Source organism: Poecilia reticulata, chromosome 17 (assembly GCF_904066995.2).
Source record: "Poecilia reticulata chromosome 17, P_reticulata-male-v2, whole genome shotgun sequence".
Classification (NCBI taxonomy): domain Eukaryota; kingdom Metazoa; phylum Chordata; class Actinopteri; order Cyprinodontiformes; family Poeciliidae; genus Poecilia; species Poecilia reticulata.
Genome location: NC_088846.1, coordinates 26,811,356 through 26,832,447, shown reverse-complemented (window position 1 = coordinate 26,832,447; position 21,092 = coordinate 26,811,356). Strand labels below are relative to the sequence as shown.

General features: G+C 38.0%; 1 protein-coding gene across 6 annotated transcripts in view; it reads right to left on the bottom strand.

Annotated features, from left to right (window-relative positions):
• Nucleotides 1-2,954: 2,954 nt before the first annotated feature.
• LOC103479474 (arylsulfatase I-like) overlaps nucleotides 2,955-21,092 on the bottom strand; it is a 44,136-nt gene continuing 25,998 nt past the window's right edge. For 5 of the 6 annotated variants that reach the window (XM_017310029.2, XM_081597809.1, XM_081597810.1 and 2 more), the window contains 10 exons: nucleotides 16,809-16,975; nucleotides 15,367-15,506; nucleotides 14,080-14,229; nucleotides 12,092-12,166; nucleotides 11,841-12,015; nucleotides 9,898-10,134; nucleotides 8,801-8,947; nucleotides 7,261-7,414; nucleotides 5,988-6,514; nucleotides 2,955-5,189 (listed from right to left, as the gene is read on the bottom strand). In XM_017310029.2, the coding sequence (XP_017165518.1) occupies nucleotides 4,776-5,189; nucleotides 5,988-6,514; nucleotides 7,261-7,414; nucleotides 8,801-8,947; nucleotides 9,898-10,134; nucleotides 11,841-12,015; nucleotides 12,092-12,166; nucleotides 14,080-14,229; nucleotides 15,367-15,506; nucleotides 16,809-16,975 (2,186 nt within the window). In that variant the 3' untranslated portion in view covers nucleotides 2,955-4,775. Of the gene's footprint in view, nucleotides 5,190-5,987; nucleotides 6,515-7,260; nucleotides 7,415-8,800; nucleotides 8,948-9,897; nucleotides 10,135-11,840; nucleotides 12,016-12,091; nucleotides 12,167-14,079; nucleotides 14,230-15,366; nucleotides 15,507-16,808; nucleotides 16,976-19,598; nucleotides 19,803-21,092 lie in introns of those variants that run through there. The other variant, XM_008433910.3, reaches the window with a different exon arrangement.

Below are 21,092 nucleotides of genomic sequence, written 5' to 3'. Positions count from 1 at the left end.
ATATTTAAGTCTGACTTGGAAAACAGGGCAGCGATTCCTTAAAAGGAAGAAATACACCCAGAAATGTTATTTATTATGGAATTTAGGCCTGTATAGTGAATATCTAGATGTGAATATCTGGATTATTCAGGGCTGTAATAGGTCAGATGAGACAGAAACATTAATGCTGCAGTACGCAACTCTTATAAAAAATGTTTATTTTACATATTTGTTAAAATTACCGTCATGCTGTTTAATACAAGACAGATAATCTGAAAAAATCAAGCTCCACTGGCTCAGCGCTAACCAGAAACTACCAATCAGAGCCAGGAGTCGGGTCTTAGCGCTGTCAATCACTCTTGTGTTCAGCACAACATAGCCTACCACTAATGCTAAAGCTAGTTAGCATAGCTTCCGATGACGGCAGATAAACGGTTTTCCTGCAATGGTGAGTTGTTTTTCACAGCGTTGATTAACAGCCCTAAGACCCGCCTCCTGCCCCTGATTGGTTGTTTTTGGTCGGGAGCGATGCATTTCTTCAGACGGCAGTAGCAGCTCAGTAAGGAGGTGGAGGAGATGTTTTCACAGATTATCTGCCTCATAACAAACTGTCACATGGTGACAGTTTTAATAAATATGGAAAAAACATTTTTGTAAAAGTGACACATTGGAACTTTAACTCCACTTTTCACCTACCACCCTCAAACTCCCTTTTCTAATATCGCCCTGGGCAACTGCCCATAGAAACCTAAATGTTTAACAGCATTTTATAGTGATATCAAATTATAGTGAGTCTGTTTTATGGAAACTAATAAGATTCATACAAGAATGGAGCCTTTTATTTATTGATCTACATGTTAAGATGCTAACTTCAGCTTCTTTAATTGGAGGAAATATCTAACTTGTATCAGGTGGTCAGCTGAAAAATCATCTTAGTTTCTGTTTTAAATTACTGTAATAAACTTGATATTTGCGTTAACTAGAATGTAAATGTATAAATGGTTTAATAAAATCTTTTTTTTCTAAATAAAGACCGCGACCATCATCTGAGTGAATCAGGAGCCGGACTGCTCTGCGATTTATAGGATTTTAATCCCAGAGGATTACATGATTCCAGCTTTGTTCAGGGATAAAAGAAGCACCAAATTATTCCTCCATGAAGCAGCGAGGCGACAGCAAGCGTGGAAAATCCTGTTCTGCGTGTGTGTGTGTGTGTGTGTGTGTGTGTGTGTGTGTGTGTGTGTGTGTGTGTGCGTGCGTGTGTGTTGTGGCTTCACTGCGTTCGATTATTAATCTCTGGCTCCACCTGGTGGTTAAACTAGTGCTGTGCATATTAACGTTTGACTTGTAAATGTTTGCCTACGAACTCAAAGCTCCGAAAAATTCAGTAAAAAATTGTTTGTTTCTTATAGAAATTTTTTAGATTAATCTCAAACATCCTGAATTGTTTCTAGTAAATTTTTTGACTTTTCAAACTAAGAAAGTTAATTGTTTTTTTCAACAACAAAAAAAAAAAAGAGAATCTCAAAATTTCTTTGTTTATTTCTAGCAAATGTTCAACTTCTGGAGCTCAGAAATTTTTTAGTATAGAATATTTCTGAGATTAATCAAACAATTTCAGATTTTTTTTAGCACGTTTTTGAGTTTTTTGGCAGAAATCTACTACTTTTCCGTCTATCTACCATGACCTGAATATGTCGCTGCATGTTAATAAAAATAATTAAATAAATAAAATAACTAATAAAAATAACAAAAGTACATAAGAGCCAGCCACATAGAAACATTCTGATGATACATTTTTATTTTCATTATTCTGACATCACATGTCCTTATTTTAAAATAAAACTAACTTGTAGTTTTATTCCTTATTTCTACTGTGGATTCTCTGCAGGTTACCATTAAAAAACGGAGTAAAACCCAAATAAAACTTTATTTGCAGAGGGTGGAGAAATCAAACATGCATGCAGTTTTCCCCTCAGGAAGCAGCCGCAGCCGTTTTTCTCTTGTTGAGCAAATACTGTGAAATATTTAGAGGTTAGGTGTCTTCAGAAGAGGGAAAACCTTCAAAGAGGCTCCTGATCAACACTTCGCCTTCACTTCCTGCTCTCCTGGCGACGCAAACGTTTTCACACCTCACTGGTTTTACTCCTGCAAATCAGCAACGATCAACAAAATATGACCTTTTTGACAGAAAATAATAATAATAAAAAAAACCTTTATTGTTTAAGTGGAAGCTAATTTCTACAAAGTCATGACAATTTAATAAAAAATAAATTAAATTCACCTCCTTCGAGTCAGTATTTAGTAGGTGCACATCTGGACGCTGCAGTTTTTATGCCATTCTTCCTGCTAAACTTTTCAATACAACAGAAAATTAGGGTCACTATAGATGAAAGAAAGGGAGTAAATTTCTCCCAAACACTCATCAAATTTTTAGATTAATCTCAAATATTTTCTAGAAGAAAAAAAAGCAGGGAATTTCTGACCTTGAAAAGTGGAAACTTTGCTACAAAAACTCAAAACGTCTGTAGAAAAAAAAGGTGGAAGCTGAAAATTTGATAGAAAAAAACTCAGAAATTTTTAGATTAATTTCAGAAATGTTCTTGCAAAATACCTTGAAATTTCTGACCAGGAAATGTTGAAAATTTGCCACAAAAACTCAGAAGTTGGATTTTTCTAACATTCAGGGAAAAAGTTCAGAAATTTTGAGATTGCTCAGAAATTTTCTAGAAAAAAATGTGTAAATTCTGACCTTGAAAAGTCAAAAAAAAATTATAGAAAAATAAATTGTAAATTTCTGGGCTACAAATGTAATAAAATGATTAAAAAAAACTCATACATTTTAAAATTAGTCTAAAAAATGTTATAGATCAAACCTGGAAATTCCAAAGTCGACAATTTTCGACTTTTGGAATTTTCTGGATCTTCTCCATCATAGTCTTCTGTAACTTCCCCTCCAAAAAGAGCGACAGAAATAGCATTTAATTTATATTTATTTATGTTTACTGCTCACAAACCTTTTACTGCCTTTAAAACATCATATTCAACTCATAAACTGCATTCAGTTTTAATGAATTAACCAACCGATGCACTGATGGTTGGTAATGGATAATTTCAGGCTTTTATACGCTGAAAACATTCAGGAAAACAAGATTAAATGACATTTATGTTGTTCACAGTCACAAATTTTAAATTAACACTTTAAATTCATAGTTAAAATAAATTTTGGTTGATACATTCAGACTGCTACAGAATAAAAAATAATAAATCTGTTGAAGTTTTTTAGGACGAATAAGGAGAAAACCTTAAAATGAGCTTTGGTTAAACATTGCACATGTAAAGATCCGATTCAGCTTCCAGAACCGAGACGAACATTCAGCTGTAAACTCTGAGCATGCATACATGGAGAACAACAGCCAGGCGTCTTACGGTAAACAGCGATTAAAACCAGAATCCGGATAAAAACATGAACCTAAATTCACTCCTGGTGGGAGGGAAGGAATGAAATGTGCAAAAATAAACAAAACTGCTTGAATTCATGATCGTCTGGTTCAGGTAAACATCATTAATCAGTTGAATTTGGTGTCAAAACCACACGTCGGTACCACACAGTGTCAGTTCATGAACCACAAACTCTGTCGGGGTTTAAGTTACAGATCAAAATAAAACGAGCGGTACATTAAAAAAAAAAACATTTTATAAGATAAAATTACAATATAGACCTTAGAAAACATCTTCAAGACTAAAAGGTAGTTTTTAATCTCCAGAGGATCAATTCACACAACTAAATATTTCTTCTACTTGGAGCTGGACGATATGTCTGAAAAACGTATCGCGATATATTCGTTTCATATCAGTCAATGTAGATAGTTATTGATTAGGTTTCTTTGTTTTAAATATCTGAAATATTGCCAAACTGGTGGTGTGACCCTTCCTGTTTTATCTAGTTTTCTCTCCGCGGCGTTATTTATTTTTAAGCAGTTTTATGCAGACAGAGTGGTGAAACGTTAAACTGCTGCTGCGCCAGTTACGCAACAGCTTGTTGCTAGGTTACCCAGCAGGTCGTTGCTAGGCAACCAAAGAGTGAGTGAGTTAGTCTATGCCACGTCGTCTACTGTCCGTGTTTTTTGTTTCTGTATGTTTCTTCTTTTAAATAGTTATCGTAGAAATAGAGGAAACGGAACTGCTTCGTAAACACTTCTAAATAAGAGCATGAAAATAAAGGTTTTAATTACTTGAAGAATTGTTACCAAAATTTCCAACAAAGATACTGAACTTTATTCAACTGAAAGTTTGCAAAATAGTTTACACTTAGCTTGCTTGGAGGAAGCTAAGTTTGCTAAATGTTTTCAAAGTTAGCCAAAACGCTAAACAGAAAGTTAGCTCTGCTATTAGCGCATTAGCCAGCGTGTGTCCATCACTGTTTTCTGCTAATTGTGGACGTCCCAACCAAATACTGTAATTGGACGTACGTTTCAGTAGGCTGACATTACAAATTGGGTCAGATTTTCTGAGAAACTAATTGTTTGGGTTTATAATCATGATAAACAGAAATAAATGTCTGAAATATTTCACACATTTTGATCTGATTGACAGAGGTAAATAAACTTTTTGAGTATTTTCTATTTATATGCGAAACATTAAACCGTCTTTTAAGCTCAGGTATTTGAGTGAACCAACCCGTTATAGGTCCAAATGGCCAGATCACATCTCATTTTTAATCCACCCTGGACATAAAATAACAGACATTTTGAATAAAAACTATAAATCGGAGTCTCTGGTGTTACTTCAGGCCCTCAGATGCCGTTGGACATCATCCCCGTGTTCAGTTTCAGGAAGAACGACTTCAGCTTGCACAGCCGGCACTTCTTCTTCTTCTTCTTCTTGGCGTTCTTACCTTTCTTGTAAACTCCCTGATATTTTGCCTCCTCCTCTCCATCCGCCCAGGGCGCCCAGGCCTGGCCGTTCCGGCTGGGGTTGGCCCGCGGGTCGTCGGGGGGGAAGTACACCGGCACGGCGGTCCGGTTGTAGTGGGCGAGCCGCTCCAGCAGCTGCTGGACCACGTCTGGCCTCTGCTCCGCCAGGTCCCGCCGCTCGAACGGGTCGGACCTGATATTGAAGAGCCAGACGGTCTTCAGGCTGGGCGGCTTGGAGAGCGGCGAGGAGGAACGCTCCAGGTTCCACCAGCGGCCGGGAAGAGTGGGAAGCATCTGAGGATCAGCGATCGGAAATGTTTTAGCTTGTTTTGTAGAAGTAAAACAGAATGTGTGGATTCACAGCAGCTCTGTTTAATCCGCTTTAATCAAACTTTAATTGAACATTTAGCAACGCTTATTAGAGGACAAGTCAAAGAGTCGGTGTGGTTCTAGTTACCATGACAACGGAAAGAAACCAGAAATCTCGGAAAACTTTATCACTGTGTAGCTAACATTTTTGTAAGTAGCTTGGACTTAATTTATTCTTGACAAAATCAGTCCAGTGGCAGCAAATGGCCACCAGACTTTGAACACACTTGGCCCAGAAAGTCCGGTTCCTTTTGGGTAGATGTGAACGCGTAATCGAACTCTAACGCGGACCAAAACAACGAACTCTGATCCGCCTACAGTTTGGTTGAAGTGAACTCTGATGCGATTCGAGTGAATATGTGAACACCAAGTGGACCGTGGACTACTCCAAAAGTAGGAAGTGAACTACAATGCAGGGCATTCTGGGTAAATACAACTAAAACAAACGTGACAGCGTAGCGCTAGCGGGAGAAATGACTCATGGTCTTATAGCAACGACAAAAGAGAAATGCTACAACCGCTAAAATCTGATGCTGAATCAAGTTAATCTGTCTTCTTTTTTTTGTCTTTTCCTTCTGTGGTTCTTGGTGCAGCGCCCCCACAGGCGAGGAGGGGAACAGGTTTTTCCAAATGATTTGGTTTTAAATGCAGTTCTGGTTACAAATCGAACCGGGTCTACTGGACCTTCAGGTGTTAAAACAGCCTAAGAACTTTTCTCGGTACCTGTAGAGGGACCCAGTCTCCGTGACCCGGATCTCCGGTCAGCAGCTTCCAGTCTCCGACCCGGATGGCGGCCTGGACAGACGTGTCCCACAGCTGAGGTGGTGTCGGGGTTCCAAACTGAGATGTGTTCTGGTTCTGGACGAAGGTCTGCTTGGGTTTTGGCGTTCGCTGCTCTTTGAGTGGTTTCTTTGGTTTGGTGTGAGCCGATCTGGACTGGGACAGGTTGTGGTTCTGTGACGTGGTTCTCTTGGATTTGGTTTTGGATTTGCGGTGGAAAGTGCCAGATGGAGCTCCGCCGGACTGGATTCCAGGCTGCAGCTCTGGTTCTGGTTTTGTCTTGGCTTTTGGGCCAGACTTCAGCTTCAGCTTGGGAACAGGCTTGGATTTCTTTGCAGCCTCATGGGAAAAAATCTGAGGTTTCTTGGTGGTTTTTAACTTGAATCCAGACTTTTTATCCAGTTTCTGCTTCAGAACTTTCTTCTGCTTCTTCTTGGGGTTTTGAAACGCTGCTCCTTTGGACGGGCTTTCTGCCAAATCAAAGAAAATGAAACATGAACAAACCAGTTTTAGAAGGAAAATAGCATTTTCAGTAGTAAATGAACGAATATAGGGCTGCAATTATTTTAGCAATCGATTATTCTGACGATTAATCGTTTGTTTGTTTTTTAATGGCACATTTTACACATTTTTCATTTAATTTCAAACTTTTTGTTCATACAGTATTAGAAATACATTAAAGACGCTAATAAACAAATAATTTAATTCCTTTTTAAAAATTGTATTGCCTAAAATATAATGATACAGCATTCCTTTAGTGAATTTGGACTGGATGAAACTAAAACTTTTTCGGTTGAGGACTTCTGGGTAAAACACATTGACAGACAAGGAAGAGCTTTTCATCTAAAATGTTACATATATATTGTACAGTTTTGGCTTAATTGATTCTCTGAATGTGTTTTATTTTTTACAAATTGCCATTTTTTGGAGTCTGTATACTTCAGCTAACGATTAATCGATTACTAAATTAGTTGACATTATCTGATTAATCGTTTCTGCCCTAAACCAGTTTGCTTACTATTTTGGACTCAATTGAAGAAAACTGAAATAAATAAAAACAGGATCTAGGCCATCCTTCACTTGAAGATGCTTGTTGTATTTAGCCAAGTTGTAACAAAGCAATTAAAAGCAGATTTGGACGCTTTTAATTGATTAATCCGATTAATCATTTCAGCCTTGATTAAGTCGATTCTCTTTTCGTTCCTGCCCGTCGTACCTGCAGCTGCTTTCTTTCCGGGCTTGTCGTCCCGGCTCTTGGATTCAGTCGGATGTTTGTGCAGCGGGTCGATGTTGTGGAGAATCTCTTTTCGTGGAGACTCCTTCCCCTCGCTGATGGCGGGCCAAACGTCAAACCCGTCCAGACCTTGGCTCTGAGCCACAAACACACACAAGCAAAGGTTTATGCAGGAAACTCCCTCATTCCTGTGGCTGGGAGTCCATCCATCCATCCATTTTCTTGCACCCTTTTTTCCCTCAGTGGGGTCGGGAGGGGTGCTGGTGCCTCTCCAGCCAACGTTTCGGGCGAGAGGCGGGGTCACCCTGGACAGGTCGCCAGTCTGTCGCAGGACAACACAGAGACACACAGAACACACAACCATGCACACACACACTCACACCTAGGGGCAATTTGGAGAGGCCAATTAACCTGACAGTCATGTTTTTGGACTGTGGGAGGAAACCGGAGTACCCGGAGAAAACCCACCATGCACAGGGAGAACATGCATGGCTGGGAGTCATTCAGTTAAATACAAATTTCAACAAGGGTTTAGAAACGAACTTATTGCATATGCACACATCTTTTTGTCCAGCATTGTAATGTCACTATGATGGAGTATTAGGCTAAGAAAAATAAATAAATTACGAGAATAAAGCCAAAATATTACAAGAACAAAGTCAGAATAACATAGAAATAGATTTATACAACAATGAAGTTGAAATAGTACGAGACTAAAGTCATAATGACAATAAATTTGTAATAATACGAGAATAAAATCGAACGACAATTAAGTAAAAAAAAAAAGAGAATAAAGTTGTAATAATATGAAAATAGTCGTAAAAATACGAAATTAATTTCGTACGACATTGAAGTTGAAATAATACGTGAATAAAGTCGTGATAAAACAAAAATAGAGGTGAAGTAAAACAAGATGAAAATAAAGTCGTACAAATAACAATGTTATAAAAATCCGAGAACAAAAGTCGTACAGCAATGAAGTGAAAATAATGCCAGAATAAATTCATAATATTACCAGAAAAAATAGTGATATTATTCAAACAAAGTAGTAATTCTATGATAACTCTCACACAAAAAATAGAAATTGAAAAAGAGGAATATTGAGCATCTTAAGCTAAACTGTGGTACTGATTTCACATACAGGAAAATAATCCAGTCTTTAACGCATCAGCATGAAACTATTTCAGTTTATTTCAAAGAAACTTGACAAACTGGTCACATAAAATCTTTATACTCAACTGCAGCTTTGCTCTCTTTAAAACAACTTTTTTCCAGTTATTTTACAACTTTCTTCTTGTAATATTGCGTCATTTTTCCACTAATATTACAACTTTATTCACATAATTAAAGAAAATCTCTCTGTGCCCCTTTATTTTCTGTCCTGGTCGCAATACGATATCATGTCAAACATAAAAAAAATCTGGTTTGAATTAATAGAACAAAGCAAAGTCAGTGAGAATTTTAAATAACCCATAAATAAAATGATGCAATCAAATAAAACCATGAGTGTTGGACGACTGACCTGGGTTATGTTGCCGCCGGCCAGTCCCACCAGTGTGGGGAACCAGTCTGTGATGTGGAGCAGAGCTCTGGAGACCCGCCTCCTTCGCTTCAGCAGCGGGCTGTGGACGAACGCCACGCCACGCACCCCGCCCTCCCAATACGTGCCCTGCAAACAAACCGGCATGTTTACCTGGAAGGACGCGTAATGCACTGATGCTGTTATGGGAAAATTACACTAAAATTAAAAAATACACTAATTTTAAGTTGTGAAAATTACAGATTTAACCAAAGTCGTCTTTCCGGGGTGCTTTTAAAATCTAAAACAACAAAGTTCTCCGCGGTATTTCTATAGAAGCAGACATGGTTCCAGGAACAAAGAAAAGGACACAGGGAAAAATGAGGTTTGAAGGATGGAAGAAAGAAAAAAGATGAAGTACTGAAGGAAGGAATGGATGTCACTACTGGCAGAAATGACAAAGAAGACGGCAGGAAAAGGTAGGAGCATGATGGCACTGCATGTTTTTTAATCATTTATTTCCTGAACAAACTCATTCATGTTGAGTTTCTTCTTTAATGGAAGCACTGTGGTTTTTCAACATTAGTGGAATATTGAAAGAGTTTTGCACACATTTGTAATTTTAGTTGCATTTCCACTGGCCATACACATCAGATCTTGCACAAACTGGAATTACAAAAATAAATTCACTTAATGGAAATACACCAATTATGAAAAAAAATCACATTTTTTGATAGAAGGTTTTTACACTAGGATGAGGTCATTGTTTGGCCATATCAAGAATAGTGTATTTTTAAAAATGGAAAAACTTTTTTTGCATCGTGAGTCATGTGATTAACAACTGGATGTTACCACTGGCGGAAACGACGAAGAAGATGACAGGAAGTGATAGGAGGATGATGGTGCTGCATGTTTTACACAGCATCTCCTATAGAGGAATTTAAATGTGCTATTATAATTATATAACTATTAATATAATTATATTCCTCTACACTCCAATGTTTTTAGGAGATTTAAAATTGATCTTAGCATGTTTGCTACTCACACAGTAAATACTGAGCCAATTGTTTGGATTAAAAATAAAGTACTTCATTGTTTACCTTCCTGCCTCGTAGCGGCCAGTTGCTCCCTCCGGTGAAAGGCTGGGCTCCGTTGTCGGTGGAGTAGATGATCACGCTGTTCCTGTAGTATCCGTACTTCCTGAGGGCGTAGGTCACATTTCGGACAGCTTCGTCCACCGTAGAAACCATGGCGGCGAACTTGCGCCTGGCGACGTTAGCCATGTTGCGATAGGGGTAGATGTAGGACTTGGGAGGCTGCAGAGGAGTGTGAACTGCCTGGAGGAAAATAATTCAAGTCTTTTCAGATTCAGACTAACTTTATTTTGGTAAATTAACGGCATTACAAAGAAGAAAACAAAATAAAACACTATTTTACAACCTAATTGTTTACAAAAAACCCCGTTCCTTATGCTTTCCTATCCTTTTCATAGACTCAGTGGGCTATATATAAGTACACATTCACTTATTCATATTTAAATTTACATGTTTATATACATATCCACACAACAGTATTCGCTTTTATAATTTGACATCTTAATGCTCTTTTTAAAGCTCACCAAAAAAAAGATCATGATTCAATGCACAGTTTTCATGTGATGTCTTACATCCGGGAACTTTGTAGCTGACAGCCATCTTGGTAGGTTTCTGTAACTAACTGTCCTGACCGTTGCTATGGAGTTGCTATGACAGCAATAAAGAAGCCACATTATCTGCCTCATACAGGTTGATCCTGACAGCAGTGATATTGTTGATACACTTTGGTCAATAGTGTTAATATACTTTCGTTTTATTGGTTTTTGTTATACTTGCCTACCAAGATGGCGGTTCAGTGGCGTGAATCACTTCCAGTTCAGGCTTGTGGGAACTATTCATTCCAGTTTCACACCGATAACTGAAACACATCTAGATTTTACTTTGCTTTTCTCTTTTGCATGTTAACAAACCTTCTAAGTTATATTTAGTCTCTCTTAACTTAAATAATCTCCAACTTGCAGAAGGAAGACTTTTGTTCAATGCTTTGTCATTTATAGTATTTTTATTTTTACACCTTTAAATTTTAAAGTTTTACTTTAAATGAAAAGTTTATTTAAAAAGTCTAATAGCTTTTTTTTGTAACTTAATGTGTTATAGTTGTTTTATTTACATTTCTTCATATTTCTTATAAGGTCGATATCAATAATTATTGATTAGTTTTATGTTTTAAATATCTGAACTGCTGCCAAACAGGTAGAATGAACTTTCCTGTTTTGTCCCGTTTTTATTTCTAAGCAGTTATGAGACACGCTGGAAAAACATTAAGCTGTTGCTGCGCCAGTTACTCAACAGGTCGTTGCTAGGTAACCAGAGTTGGGGGAGGGACTTGGCACTGGTGGTTACCCAGCAGGTTGTTGCTAGGCAACCAAAGACTGAGAGATCCCACTGACCCAGTTTAGCTAAAGTCTTTAATCTGCCTACTTCTCCCAGAATGCTGTGCAGTTCTATGAATATTTTGATATATTGAATATTCTACCAGACGTGTTATGTAATGATATCTACATATCGTGATCTATATTGTTGTTGATTTATTGTCTTGCCTTAATTTCTTAGCAATGTGATAAATAGGGCATTATTTAATATGCAAGCTTTTCATATGTACTAAATGTCTTATTTTTAAACAATATTCCAGTCATTTTTGCAGTTTTATTTCTAATATATTCAATCTGAGGCTTCCAACTGTGTTTCAAGTCTTTTGTCAAGATGCACATTTCTCAAGGCCTGTCCAGCCACAACCAGCCAACAGAGAAAATAAACGATATATAAACAAATGTAATCTTAAATTACCCTTCCTGAGTCTGGTTTTAATTCTGCAGACGTTTGAATGTGGAAAACAAATCTCTAAATGGGTTTCGGATGTTCAGAAACACTTTAATGAACTCTGTCCTTCCGTCCAGGCGTAAACTAGAACTCCACCTTAATGTCACGTTGCACAGACGTCCTGATACCTGGAGGGACAGCAGCAGGAAGAGCGGCCCGTCCGCCGGGCTGCGGCTCTCCAGGATCTTCCTGGCTCTCTGGGTGAACAGCATCGTGGAGTATTTTCCCTCCTGGCCCCAAGCGACGTTCTCATTGTCATGCAGGTCGTAGCCACACAAGCCAGGGCCGTCACAGGACCGATAGCTGGGCAACAGACAGAGAAGTTTAAAAACTAACCTGGCGAATGACAGACTGAGTTAACGTGTAAAGTCATACTAACCTGTAATAATCCACACTTCCTGTTAATGAACCAAAGAAAGAGTCGAAACCTTTTCTGGTGGGCAGGCAGGCCTTCCTGAACAACAAGCAACAAGGAGTTTACTGTTATTAATTGTATTGGAGGCATGCAATAGATTAAATGTGTTTCTGTCTTGTTCAGAAGAAACAAATGAAGCTGAATATTCCTGCTAGAGCAGAGAGATACTGCATAATGTGGCATCGATCCGATACCAGATATCAGAGCCAGACTTACTGATACTTTTTATTTTAATTTGATAAATCATCAGACTTCTGACCTCTAGGCATTTTTGTAGTTTCTCCTTTTAATTATTTAGTTAAAACCTAAACAGATATCAACAACAATTTTTGTTTTCTAAATAAAATGCAAAAATATTATAATTTGACAGAATATCTAAGCAACTTTTTATCGTGGAGTTGAGAAAATGCAATACTGATTTGGATTGATTGATCTGCCTCTGCTTCCTGCAGATATTGGGACACGGCAGGAAGCAGGACCTCAGTTTCCAGTGCGGCTGCTTGGTCAGCTACATCGCTCTGCTAGCCTGCATTCCGTCTCCATGGTAACCAGCTGCTGTACTGGCCAATCAGAGCTAGCCAAGTATTAACACTCTTACTGATTTGTTGTATTTTTACTTTTATTGGTCACATTTAAATATTTCCAAATTATTTTCTTTATTTTGAGAAAAGAAGGAATCCTAACCGACTCTTATGTAGGAAACATTTTTTAGACTTTATGACCAGTAACTGACATCGAAGTCGAACGCTAGCTAAAAAGGTAGATGTGCTAACCCTTATAGCACTAATCATAAACATTAGTTGTGCTGACGCTACAGCCCTACACCAGCACAGTGTTCAGCAGAAACTAATACTACAGCCCTACAGTAGCATGGTGTTTAGCAGATGCTAATGCTAACGCCTACATAGCATGGTGTTTAGCGGATGCTAATGCTAAAGCCCTACAGTAGCATGGTGTTTAGCGGATGCTAATGCTAAAGCCCTACAGTAGCATGGTGTTTAGCGGATGCTAATGCTAAAGCCCTACAGTAGCATGGTGTTTAGCGGATGCTAATGCTAAAGCCCTACAGTAGCATGGTGTTTAGCGGATGCTAATGCTAAAGCCCTACAGTAGCATGGTGTTTAGCGGATGCTAATGCTAAAGCCCTACAGTAGCATGGTGTTTAGCGGATGCTAATGCTAAAGCCCTACAGTAGCATGGTGTTTAGCGGATGCTAATGCTAAAGCCCTACAGTAGCATGGTGTTTAGCGGATGCTAATGCTAAAGCCCTACAGTAGCATGGTGTTTTGCGGATGCTAATGCTAAAGCCCTACAGTAGCATGGTGTTTTGCGGATGCTAATGCTAAAGCCCTACAGTAGCATGGTGTTTAGCGGATGCTAATGCTAAAGCCCTACAGTAGCATGGTGTTTAGCGGATGCTAATGCTAAAGCCCTACAGTAGCATGGTGTTTAGCAGATGCTAATGCTAAAGCCCTACAGTAGCATGGTGTTTAGCGGATGCTAATGCTAAAGCCCTACAGTAGCATGGTGTTTAGCGGATGCTAATGCTAAAGCCCTACAGTAGCATGGTGTTTAGCAGATGCTAAAGCTAAAGCCCTACAGTAGCATGGTGTTTAGCAGATGCTAAAGCTAAAGCCCTACAGTAGCATGGTGTTTAGCGGATGCTAATGCTAAAGCCCTACACCAGCACAGTGTCCAGCAGAAATTAATGCTGAAGCCCTTCACTATTATGGTCTTAAGTGGAAGCTAACGCTAAAGCTCTACCCCAGCACTGCGTTTAGCAGAACCTAATGCTAAAGTGCTAACTTTAATCCAAATATCTGCCCTTGAAAAATCGCTGCCCTTGAGCATCCATTAAATTTTGACATTACATCTTACATGTTCTCTAACGCCCTCAGATGCTATATAATTTCTTGTTCTGTATAGAAATGTAGCGGCGTCCTTAGACTCACCTGTAGAAGCCCAGGTGCCACTTGCCCACCATGTGTGTGGCGTAGCCGGCCTGGCGGAGCCTCTCGGGCAGCGTGTCCATGTGTGAGGGCAAACAGCTGGGCTGCCTGGGTCTGATGATGGAGTGCTGCAATCCTGTGTGGATCTGATATCTCAAAGAAAACAAGATCTGTCGTCATCCCTCACAGTAAAACGACGTTAATCACGTTTGAGCCGGAGCCTCGGACTCAGCAGCTATCAGTTGTTTTCTCTGAAGCAGCTGTTAGACATTAGAGCGACCTGAGCACAGCTGTAGCTGATCTGCAGGATGAACAACAGCTGCATGAAAGAAATAAACATAAAATGTGGATAACGTCAGAATTACAGCGATGACTGACAGTAAACAGTTGGCTTTACATGTGTTTGGTACATAGAAAAACATGTTTTGAGTTCAGATGGCTGCAGTTTGACATTTGAGCCACTAGATGTCACTAAATCTTCCACTTCCAGTTTCATGTTAAACTCCTTCCAGAAGCTTTCAAAGCTAACAAATTATCCATAAAATGCTTTAATCTTCATGGTTTTATTTTATCTTTTATTCATGGATGACATATTAATATTCTCTTAGCTGCCTTGTCTCCCCCTGCTGGCCATTGGAGAGAATACAAGTTTAATTTGAGTTGATAGTTTGTTGTTTTTACTCCATTATATTCATAATATAATATGAATATATTATCAGATTTAGAAAACGATAACAAGAATGAGCAACTTTAAATCTAAATTTTCTCTGGACTAATTTACAGATTTAATTATAGATTAACATATTTCCATGTATATGTTTGTTATTATTTTATTTACTGATTTAATTTTCAGGTTGTATTTAAATACGAGGCTTATATACATATTTTTATATAACATTTTCACTTATGACTATGTAGTAATCATGCCATTTATTGAACTCTTGATCGTTGGCAGATTAATTGAACTGGATTGCAAAATGTGCTCAATAGGAGATTTTGGTTGTTGTTTTTAGTATTAAGTGGAAAATGTTTATACTTCTGTACAGTTTTGGCTTAATTACAGCTCCAAGTGTGCTGTTATTTCAGCATAGGTCGTTTTTTAGTCTGTATACTTCAGTTAAGAATTAATCAATTACTAAACGAGTCAACTAATCACTATAAGTGATGATAAACCGTTTCAGCCCTGATCAAACTGACGGTCTGTTGTACGGTGAGAATGAATTCAGAGGCTCCAGAATGAGGGTTTTTAAACGGTTTAGCCGTCATCGGCTGCTGAAGCGGTGCGTATACCTGCCGGTCATCAGCTGGCTGCGTGACGGCGTGCAGATCGGTTGAACGTAGTAGTTCTCCAGTATCACGCCCTCTGCTGCCAGTTTGTCCAGAGTTGGGGTTATGATGGTGGGGTTGTGGTAGCCGATGTCGTTGTAGCCCTGTCACAGATTCAGGTCTGCTTTACTCCTCCGCAGTCGCAGATGAGTTTTATCCTGATTGTACTTTATTTCAATGTTTCATTTATTTCAATGCCCTTTAATGTGACTGCAGAGGAAACATTTCTTATTTTTTACATAAATGCTGTGCAAACATTTAAAACCAACTCATTCCTTTATATTTGCTTTGTATTTTAATGCTAACCAAACTTTACTGCTGGACCCAACAGGAAAATACAACTGCAATAGCTTCAATTTAACCCATAGGGGGCAGCACTGAGACGGTTTTAGACCAAATATCGCTGAGTTAAATTTATATTCACAAAAAACTGTCACAATATGCACAGACATAGTAAAGTTAACAACCTTAAGAGCCGATTTAAACAGTTTATCTGTAAAAAAAGAAAAAATATTTTTGGGGGATAGTTACATTTACACTGCAAAAACTCAAAATCCTAGCAAGTATTAGTCTAGTTTCTACTGCAAATGTCTTAGTAGTCTTGAAATAACTTAAAAGTAACTTTTCAACAAGGTGTAGGAGTTTGTTTTAAGTGAAAAATATTCCTTAATATTACATTTAAAAAGTACTAGTTAATGTGGCAGATTATTTCATTACAAGACATTTTTGCCAAGTTAACAGTCAAATAATCTGCCACAGTAACTAGTACTTTTTGTATTAACACTGAGGGATTGTTGACCTAAGACAAACTACTAGATCTTGTTGAAAAAGTATTCGTAAGTTAGTTTTGTCTTATTTCAAGTGTACCAAGATATTTGCATTATAAACTAGACAAAATACTTAAGAGTTGTGTTTAGCATTGAACCCAGTGTCAACGCTGCAGAAACAGCGTAACTAGCACTTTATTAATCAGTATTAAGAGTAAGTATTGAATAAGGAAAAACTCCCATATCTTGCAGAAAAGTTACCTGTAAATTAGTTTTGTCTTATTTCAGGAATTAAGACATTTGCACTAGAAAGTAAACCAAAAATACTTGTATTTTAAACCACAAATCTACATTTTTCTTACAGATAAACAGCCTAACTTGGTTCTCCAAGGTGCTAACTTTATGTCTGCAAATTGTGACATTTTTGCATAAATTAGTTTAAGATGTTTGTGCTAGAAACCAAACCAAAAATACGTGGTAAGATTTTGGATTTTGCAGTCGAAAAATGCACTTGCTGAACACTAATAGACTTGCTAGTGCCATAGTATGCAGGCTATTAAATTGTAGCAAAAATTAATGTTTCCTTCAAGTCTGAGTGCTTGTAAGGTGAAAAAATCAAACTTTCTTCCAGAAACTCACTTGGTCGTCGATCAGAATGAAGATGATGTGCGGCTGATTCTTCCTCCCAGTCTCACCAGTCTGAACGCTGCTGCTGTTCATGCGGTCTGACTGGGACTGAGCTGACAGGAAGTCCAAGCTGAGGAAAACGCTCAGCACAGTTGCAGCTGCCCGCATCGTTACGGCTCCTACAGGAAACGCAAAACAGGGCAAAACAGACTCAAACAACACCAGAAAGACGGAGGAAAGACGGACAGGGCTGAAAAATGCCTGAGTGGGCACGGTTTCACACGAGCATGCCATCGCTGCAGGACGGAGCGCAGATCATAAAACCACATTTGGGATTGACTTGCCAACTTGGCTGAAGCTGTGACCTGAAACGCATCCATCTGCTGGAGGAGGGCTTTAAAAGCCTTCATGAAGCTGGAGCCGAGGAACAGCTCCAATAAAGAGCCATGAAAATATTAACTGTGGCAGAGAGAGCAGAAAAAGGTCAGTTTGAAGAATTTCAGCACAACTGTTTTACCAGTCGCTGGGATTGTGCAGCTAGATTTAATTTAAAACATATTAAAGAAGTAAAACTGTGATTTATTGATTTGTAATGTAAACATACCTATAAAATGTCTAAACACTCCCAAGTTATAAACACTCATTTTTTATAAGAAAAAAAGTCAAAAAGTCACCATAATCATATTTTGCAAGGTTTACAGGTAAACCTAGGGCTGGACGACACGGCTGAACAACATGTCATTAAATAAGCGTTTCATAGCAGCCAGTATCGATAATTAATTGATGAGTTTGTTTTTTTTAAATATCTGCAATACTGCCAAACTGGTGGCATAACATTTCCTGTTTTGTCCAGTCTTCACTCCGTGCCGTTGTTTTTTGTTTTTAAGCAGTTATGAGGCAAAGGGGGGAAAACCTTAAACTGCTGCTGCGCAAGTTACTCATCAGGTCGTTGCTAGGTAACCGATGTTAGGGCGGGACTTGAAGCTGCTTGTTACTCATCAGGTCGTTGCTAGGTAACCGAGTGCTCAGCAGGTTGTTTTGCACTTTAGACTTGTTAAAAGAAAAATCTCCCCAATAAATAAATATTTTGGAGGTCAACTGTTTTCTATTTTTTCAGTAACTTAAAAGAAAAAAAAACATTTACTGCTTTCAAGTAAAAGTCCTATTTATGATCAAATAAAAAAAATAAAATAAGACCAAGGTATGGTTATTAAAAGGTATATACTTGGTGTTGTGATCTTCACATTTACCATTGTAAAAGGATTATGTCTAATTAATATAACAAAACTCCATTGAAAAACTGGAAAATTGATGTTCAAAGGTGCTTTTTGTAATGTTTTACTGAGTTTGAGATAATTAAACTAAAAATAGTCAAAAAACAAAGAAAAACTGGTGGAGATAATCCCATTTTACAAGGCAGAAGTGTGAGATACAGAATATTTTGGCATCGATCCAATACAGAGCCAGTATCACCAACACCAACACTTAATACAAATTAAGTATATAATATACCATCAAACTCCTGAGTTTAAAGCGTTTTTGTGGTTTTCCTTTGAAATATTTTGGTAAAATATAGGAGAGAATTTAGATAAAGTTTCTCTTTACAAAATACTTTAATAACTTTTATATGACATAACAGTAAATTTGTGTTTGTTTTATAAATGAAGTGCAAAAAAAAATCAAACCAAATCTTTTCTGCAGTAGATTTGAGAAACTATGTAAGAACAAGAGATAATTTGAAGAAGGATTAAAACTGAAGCACCAATCTGATCGTGCAAGTAATGATCCAGTATTGATATTTTGGATCGATTCCCTGATCTGTGTCTCAGGAGAGCTTTCACACAATTTTATTAAAACTCGCTGATCTTCATTGGTTTATTTCACTAAATCTCACAAAAACACAGTGATTTCTTGCTTAAAATGCAACAAAATGTGTAAAACTTCTGAAAACCTTTGCAAGTTCTAAATGGAGTCAGCAGTTGGAGACTCGACTAAGACTGGAGTTATGAAAACTGTGGCATTGGCTGAACTTTTCTATATAATTGTGGCGATGCAGCTTGCTTTGACTGGAAGGTTACTGTTTGCATTGAGGTCAGACTTTAAGCCTGTGGCCTTTATGAAGAAAATCTGTTGTTGTTCTTCTAAGCTGTTTCAGATACTGTCTGTCCACTGAAGATATTTATCTGGACGCTTTCCCCTTTTGTTCTTCACTTCTCCACTTAAGCTGTGTTCAGAAAACAAGCCAAAAAACAAGGAAAACTCTGTCAGACCTCCAGAAACGCTGGGGATTCACTAATCAAAACCATTTAAAATGGTACAATGAAGTCTTTCTGTTAGGGAAGTTTATGTTTTTACTCTAAAACTGACATGCCTTATGAAGTAAAAAGAAGAAAAGCAGTAATTGGTCTAATATTGGACATGTTTTAGCTTGTATAAAGAAACAACATGATGAGAAGCAGCTGCCTCCGCCTGAATAGAGACCATACTGAACCGGTTCCCACTGAGTTACTGGAGCACATATTTCCCTCTGACTGTGTTAGTGTGCTGGGAATGAACTAACTTCCTGTGACAGCTCTATATGCATTAATTCCTCCTGGATGAACGCAGTTATCCTGTGTTTTAGTTAATTACCTGGTTATTCCTGTTTAAAATTAGGTTAGAGATACTAATAATGCAGTAATAAAGTAGTTATAAACAGTTTAAGAAATTTTAAAGGTTACATTTTCAGGATAAATAAGCCTCTAAGCATGTTTTGTTGTCTTTTCATGCAATGTGATGTTAAAATCAGGCCTAAATCAATACCTCGATAACGGATCAATAGGAATGAACGGCTCTTGACGTCAGTCTACATCTCCGCTCCTCTTTCTGCTCCGTTGCGGTTTAGTTGGCGACGAGTTTGCAGAAGACGCCGCATGTCCTCAAGTTTTCCCCCCAAGCCTCCTTCCTTCCCTCGGACTGAGCGTCCTGGCCGCCGATGAAACGCGGCGGCGCGGACGTTAAGTTTTCCTCTGACACCGTCACGGTACCGGGGCGGACTTTCACAATAAAACACCCACTCTGTCTGCAGGTGCTGCGCCATATTCTGTGACCATAGGAGGCGCTGTAGCAGTTTTACACCATACTTTGCCATACCAAAGGAAAAATAACGAAAGAGCCGAACAAAGAATAAAAAGTAACATCTGATCACTAATATTTGGACTATTATGGGAAGATAGATGGTCACATGTTAGCTCTTAGCAAACATTGTGGAAACTAAATATTTAAGCTAAACTGTTTCTGCTAACTCTCTCCTTTGTCTTAAGAATAAAAAGTAAATTTTATTAATGGTATAAGAACTGTTTCAGCGTTCTGAAACAGTTAAGGTTACTTATTTTACAGTGTGGTAACAGCAATATCCAATAAGAGCTATTATTATTGGATATTTATATCCATTTATATTTCCATAGTTGTCACAATTAGTGGCTATGATGTTACCTTTCATTCTTTGTTAGGCTTTTTCTTTATTCTTCATTTTGCTTTAGGCTGAGATATGGCAAAGAATGGGGTAAAACTGCAGCAGCACCTCCAACAGTCCCGGTATATGGTGGTCACCAGATATGGTAAAACATGTTCTGGACTTTCTTCACTCAATAAACTCATCCACTGATGGCGAGAACCTTTCATTGACAATGAACCACTTGCTGCTAATTAAAAAAAACAAGAATCCATCCATCCAATCAATCAGCCAGTAAGCCAACCAACCTACCAACCAAGCAACAGTAATATCTAAATAGTTTTTTTGTCCTTACTATTGGAAATACTCCTGACCCAGTTATTTTCTGTTTTTTTTTTCAGGTTGCTTCCTGTCTTCTGAAGACTTATTGCTTATGCTAACCGGGGCTCAATTGGAGGTTTGTTATCATTAAAAATGTTTTCTTTACAGTGTGTCTGTATTCCTACTCAATATGAATTGAATTCAATTCAGTTTTTTATATGGCGCCAATTCACAACAAATGTCATGTGGAGGCACTTTGTAAAGGAATGAAATTCAGTCTCACGTAATTAAATTGTATTTTTGCAGTAAGTGTTTTTTTAAATATATAGATTTAACCCATCACTAATTAGTATCTCATCAACTGAATTTGACTGTATTTTATTAAATTTTGTTTTGAATTGTACTTAAATGGGTACATTCTTCTCAGATTGTACTGACCCTTCACTCACTGATTGGTGAATAAAGGGATCAGGATCTCATTGTCCTGGATAGTTGGTATTTTAAACTGGCTTGAGAAACGTTAGTGTTGGTTGGTTAAACTG